Here is a 6,206-nt window from a genome sequence, read left to right as displayed (position 1 = left end):
ATATACATTTAAGGATTACTCTCCTGAACGATGTGGGATGTCACAGCTGATAACGTTATTTAATTTATAAATCTAATTTTCAAATTTAATTTTCTTAGGATTACCCATACAGAAATGGTCCCATCCCAACCCAAATGCTCTCTTCCTCCATCATCAGATAAATTAAGAAAAGAAAACCCCACGACCTTTTAGTGAGAGAAAGAGAAATGGGAGAGAGTGGACAACATATGACCGTTGTAGGGCGTGACCTAGTTGGATACCAGGCTGACTTCTTTCTTAGCGTAACCTCCCCGAGCCCCTTCCCTCTGTAACTACCCCACACAGTCGCGGAGATGATGACGCTCACATGGTCTTGCTGTACTCCCTGGGTCCCACCTTCACCTTCACACTTTCTCTCTCCAAAAACCCTAGAATACAAAAGCCAAAATACCCTTAAACTCTCCTCTCTCTCTCTCTCTCTCTCTCTCTCTCTCTCTCTCTCTCTCTCTCTCTCTAACATTTTTCATAATACCCAAAATACTCCTACCTTATCCATTAATGTACCGTTTTCCTCTTTTTAGACTATATCTAATGGTTGGGTTAAAAATCAAATTTTTTAATCTGAAAAATTTAGCTTTTAGTCTATAAATAGTTTTTCTGCTTCAACCGTTCTAGCTTAAAATTTTAACCTACGATTATTAAAGAATAAACTTAGACTATTTTTTTATTAAATTAAATTTTTTTTAAATAAATATGTAAACTATCGTAAATTAATTTTATAAATATTTTAATCTAAAAAAAATTAAATTTCGATAAATATTGAATGGAGTTTACTTCAATTTTTAAGCTAAATTGTAAAGAAAATTTAGCATTGGTTTAGCATTTAGTATTTAGCTCAAAATTTCTTCTCGGTTGAAGTGAGTTTAGGGAGAAATTTTGAAGGGTAATTTGGCTTTTAACCATAGTTGGAGTTGGTCTTCGTCTTTAAAAGACACCCCCCAGCACCTCGCTCTCCCAAAACCTCCAGAGCTTTCATCTCTCCGTCAAAAACCCCAAGCGCTTTCTGTGTTCTCCACCTATCCGTGACAAATGTCCAAGGAAGTGAGCGAGGAGGGACGAGCCCACCACCATGGGAAAGACTACACCGACCCACCGCCAGCTCCCCTCATCGACTTCGACGAGTTCAGGCGGTGGGGCTTCTACAGGGCCCTCATCGCCGAGTTCGTCGCCACCCTACTCTTCCTTTACATCACCGTAGCCACCGTCATCGGCTACAAGAACTCAACCGGAGACTGCGGCGGCGTTGGCCTTCTTGGCGTTGCCTGGGCCTTCGGCGGCATGATCTTCGTACTTGTCTACTGCACCGCCGGAATCTCTGGTAAACTCACCAACAACCCACATGTTTTTCAGCTTAATCTTTAAAGCCCATGTCGATTTTTATCCTTTTGGTGCTTGATTCCTGATGGTGTTTGCCGTTTTGGTGTTTTCCAGGTGGTCATATTAACCCAGCTGTGACTTTTGGCCTTTTCTTGGCGCGCAAGGTCTCGCTCATCAGAGCCGTGGCTTACATGGTGGCCCAGTGCTTGGGAGCTATCGTCGGCGTTGGGCTGGTCAAGGCCTTCCAGAAGCACAAGTACAACTCCGTCGGCGGCGGCGCCAACTCTGTGGCTAGTGGGTATAGCAAGGGCACAGCTCTGGGAGCTGAGATCATCGGCACCTTCGTCCTCGTCTACACCGTCTTCTCGGCCACCGATCCCAAGAGGAGCGCACGCGACTCCCACGTGCCTGTAAGTCTCTCATCAACCTCCATATATTTATGGTTTCTGGTTTTTGGGCCTTAAGAGATGTTGCTGATGTATGCTGGGTTTGTGCTGGGTTTGCAGGTTTTGGCTCCACTGCCTATTGGGTTTGCTGTGTTTATTGTGCACCTCGCAACAATCCCCATTACTGGAACTGGAATCAACCCAGCAAGGAGCTTCGGCGCTGCTGTGATCTACAACAACGAAAAAATCTGGGATGAACACGTAAGAATAAGAACCTCATGCCGTTTTTGAGGTGTTTCTGATGATATTTTGAGTTTTCAACTGATGAGTTTTTTATTTTTATTTTTATTTTTTTGTATTTTGTACTTTTTATTTTTGTGTGTAGTGGATCTTCTGGGTCGGACCATTTGTGGGAGCACTGGCTGCGGCGGCGTACCACCAGTACATTCTGAGGGCGGCGGGGATCAAGGCGTTGGGATCCTTCCGCAGCAACCCAACCAACTAAAACAAAGACTGAAGAAAAGAAGGGGGCTACAATAGTGTTCTGTTGATATTTTGTTCTCAGTTTGTTAGTGTGTATTGAGAGGATGGATGATGATCTTTTTTTATTTGGTAAAATGGATGATCTGTCAATCTTTCTGGTTTCTCTATTTATAATATAATTACTTAACTCTAATTAGCTAGATGTGGATGATGTTCATTAATTATTGTTCATGAGCAGTGCTGTTTTCTTTCTATGATTACAATGTCTTGTCTCCTCTCTCTACCTTAATCTACCTATTTACGCTATCTATTTAGTGTTCCTCGCAAGCAAATTACTCAAAACTCCATTTCATGGTTTAAAACACTTGCAAGCTACCGATTCAATGGAAAATAAACCCTCGTTTTGTTAGTATGAGAAATGTTAAAAAGATTTTTTTCAAAGTGAATTTCTCTATTAATTTTGTCACTTCACAGTTTAAATCAATTTCTGTCTGCTATATTGTTTGGTTGGCACTCAAATTAACGTTAAATTGTTTCATGAAGAGTTTTTAGAGTCCTTACTTTGGTAGGGTTATCTTAGTATTTCTCTTGTTAGCTATATAAACCCCCATTTCGTTTTCGTAGTATAAAAACACTAACAACACCTGAAACCCTAGCCAGCCTTCTTTCTCTAATTTTGATTAAGTGTTTAACGCTTATTATCGTTATATGGGGACTAAGCTAGTTAATTAAGTAATCTAATTAGATCTTGGAATCACTAAAGTAGAAAAGCATGGACTTTGTTTACCTAATCACAAAACCAAATGGATGCGCTGTCCCCACTAAGCCAAAAGTTTAGTCCAAGTTGCTCTCATTAGGCAAGCCTAAAAAGTTTAGAAGACTAGCTTAGTAGCCCTCTAATCTCTCTTTTATATCTCTACAAGGTTCCCCCTTCGCGGGATTCTTGTGTCGCTGGCTTTGGATTCCAGTGGGTTAGTGCCACGTGTCCTTTTCAGGAACAGTACCCCTAAACCGAAGGGTCTGCAGGGTTCCAGTTGGTGAGTGAGGCCGCTGCTCTACCCGGTGGTTTCTTTCTGGAGGTATTCATCAATTCCCTCCTGAACTTGTGATCATTGGTCAATTTCTCCCCTCAGCTTTAATTTTGGCCAATTTGCCCCCTCAATTCTCATAATTAGTCAATTTCCCCTTCAACTTTAATTTGGCCAATTTCCCCCCTCAACTCTCAAAATTAGTCAATTTGCACCCTACTGTTAATTTTTTTTTTTTTAATTTTCCATCTATTCTTTTCTTAATTTTCAATCTTTCTAATAACTTCCAACAAAGTACTAAAATTAACATAAACTCACTTGCATAATATAGGGTAAAATATACAAAAACATAATACAATTAGTATGTGATATGGGTTGATTATAAGAAAAAGTTATGAATCAGGTTTAAAGCATGTAGAAGAAGAAATAATAACAAAAAGAAATAATAACCTAAACTTATGGATCAGACCTATTTCAATAAAATGCGTTTTTCTTAATAAGGAGTCGAAAATTATGAATAGACTAGCCATTTTTTTTCACTAAAGCTCGATTCTCTGCAATTTACTTGAACTTAGCTTTCACTTTTATAAAGAAAATTGTATTCACATACAAAAATTTACACATCAATCCTTTTTGTTATCAGTTTTGTATAGTCAAAAATCAAATAAAATTACTCCATACTGATTTATTATGACTAATAATACTATCTATGATAAATTGTAAAATTCTAAATTTTAATTTATTTGTAATAGGATAAAGATATAGGAACATGATTAACATACATCTTATTTAGTTTCTTACACACACTTGTTTAATTATGATCAAATTAAAAAATTAACAGTAGGGTGCAAATTGACTAATTATAAAAGTTGAGGGGGGAAATTGGCTAAATTAAAGTTGAGGGGGGAAATTGACTAATTATGAGAGTTGAGGGGGGAAATTGGCCAAAATTAAAGTTGAGGGGGGAAATTGGCTAACGGTCACAAGTTAAGGGGGGAATTTGATGAATACCTCTTTCTTTCTTCTTGGTCCCAGTTTTGGGAGCAGGGTTCAACCAGTGGGACTAATCCAACGCAAAGTTGGAAAGTGAAAGCAGCATGGGATAATTTTTCGGATCTATTTCACCAAGGTTATCGAATTAAGTGATTTAGATCTTTTAAATTTCATTTAATGATAAAAAATTATTGCAATTTTTAAGAAGTCAAAACAGATAGGTCATTGGATAAAATTTAAAAGAAAATGATTCGATGATCTTAATGAAAGAGATACGGAGAAGATCTCCTTTTATTTTTCAGGACCATAAAGTCCGGACTGGACTGGATAGGACGAGACTTTTACGAGTGATGCCGTATGGGACTTGCATGAGAAGCCATGTCATAATCCACTATGTCTCAAATCAATTTGAGGTATATCAACTAAACAATCTCTTAACAAAATTCTTTTGATCAATCAAAACAGATTGAATATATCAAATTAACCCTATAAACAAAATAAAATAATCACAATAAATATCATGAACAGTAATTAAGCACAAAATAATTTTACTGTTTTTCTTCACCGAGTTTGACAATCAAGTAAGCATATCAATTGCTCCTACTTTCCCTTCAACATTTCTCTTCCAAATAAAATACATTTTTACTGACGAAATAATTATTCACAAACGGTTGCTAAAGATATGAATAACTTCTTTAGCACGAAAAATCGTTTAAAGGTCATCATGAAAAAGTTTTAGCGACCATTTTATGTTTTCACTTAATAAGTTTTATTTTAAAATTTTAATAAGCACATGTAGAGCATAGCATGTGTACAATTGCTAGTATTACTTATGAGAGTTAAGAGATATTTTTTCTTTTCTTTTTTTCTAGTTAAGAATGCAAATGAATGGGGTTCTTAGTATTATGATCTAGTGGTATTTCTTTTCATTTGTAAATAAGAAGTATTAGGTTCGATTTTTGCCAAAGGCTAATTTAAACCATATTATTCCTAACTCATTATGATGTTAAACCCACCTATCTCCCCCTTAGTGAGATAATATTGTTTGTTAAGAAAAAAAAATACAAATAAATGGTACAAATTTTAAGATATCTAATAAGGTATTTAAAAATATATATATAAATCCTGATTTAAAGTGAGGCCGAAGACGCATGCCTTATTTGCCTTACACAACAAATTAACCACACTGCTAACGTTGTGAAATAGATCTAATGATATGATTAACTAGTATTAGAACGTTTGAAATAAATAGTGCAGTATTATTGTAACGGATGAATGGTATGCAATGCAGTGCAGCTTATCAGAGGGGACGTTAAGGGGGAGCAATAGGTGCGGTCGCATAGGTCTCCAAATTTGAAGGGGTCCCAAAATTTTTGTCATCTAATATTATGTAATAATGTTCTATATATATATTTTTAAAAAAAAAATTGATTTTGTTAGTACTTTAAAATCTCTTTGTGCACCTCTTATAAGAGTAATTTCTTTTTTATTTCTAAATATAAAAATTTGGAGTACAATGATGTGTGCCAGTAATAACATCCGAGAAACGATATATACAATAATATTATATGTTCAAGTGAAACTTCAATGACACACCCCGACCGAGATCAGGGCGTGCTGGCCGTCACACGAAGGTAACGTAGCCATGTGCACGTGCGGAAGCTAATAGAGTAGTAATATAAAAGTACGAATAATTAAAAACTAGCATACAAAGTACTAAGATAAGTGCTAGCATAAGTGAGATACAAATTCAGAGCAAGACTATAGCAGTCCAAAGAAAAGTTGCGACATAAGTACACCCGAAGGTGACCCTACGCTGGTGAGTATCTGTCAAAAATGCCGGACAAGCCCTCTGGGAATACCACCGAAACTGCTAAACAACTAGAACCTGGAGGGGCGCAAAAACAAAAACGTGAGTGGGCAAAAACAAAACTCTTTGAAAACCATTTAGCAAAATACA

General features: G+C 36.8%; 1 protein-coding gene across 1 annotated transcript; it reads left to right on the top strand.

Moving 5' to 3' along the window:
* The first annotated feature begins 823 nt into the window (after positions 1–823).
* Positions 824–2,418, top strand: LOC137724169 (putative aquaporin PIP2-8). The gene is made up of 4 exons (XM_068463030.2): positions 824–1,357; positions 1,471–1,766; positions 1,863–2,003; positions 2,128–2,418. The coding sequence occupies exons 1-4, from the start codon at positions 1,069–1,071 to the stop codon at positions 2,245–2,247; spliced, it is 846 nt and encodes a 281-aa protein (XP_068319131.2). The 5' UTR covers positions 824–1,068; the 3' UTR covers positions 2,248–2,418.
* Positions 2,419–6,206: the final 3,788 nt, after the last annotated feature.

Source organism: Pyrus communis, chromosome 5 (genome assembly GCF_041283825.1).
Source record: "Pyrus communis isolate YQ-2024b chromosome 5, ASM4128382v1, whole genome shotgun sequence".
Classification (NCBI taxonomy): domain Eukaryota; kingdom Viridiplantae; phylum Streptophyta; class Magnoliopsida; order Rosales; family Rosaceae; genus Pyrus; species Pyrus communis.
The sequence above is the reverse complement of the archived record's forward strand: the minus strand, read 5'-3'. Positions and strand labels throughout refer to the sequence as shown.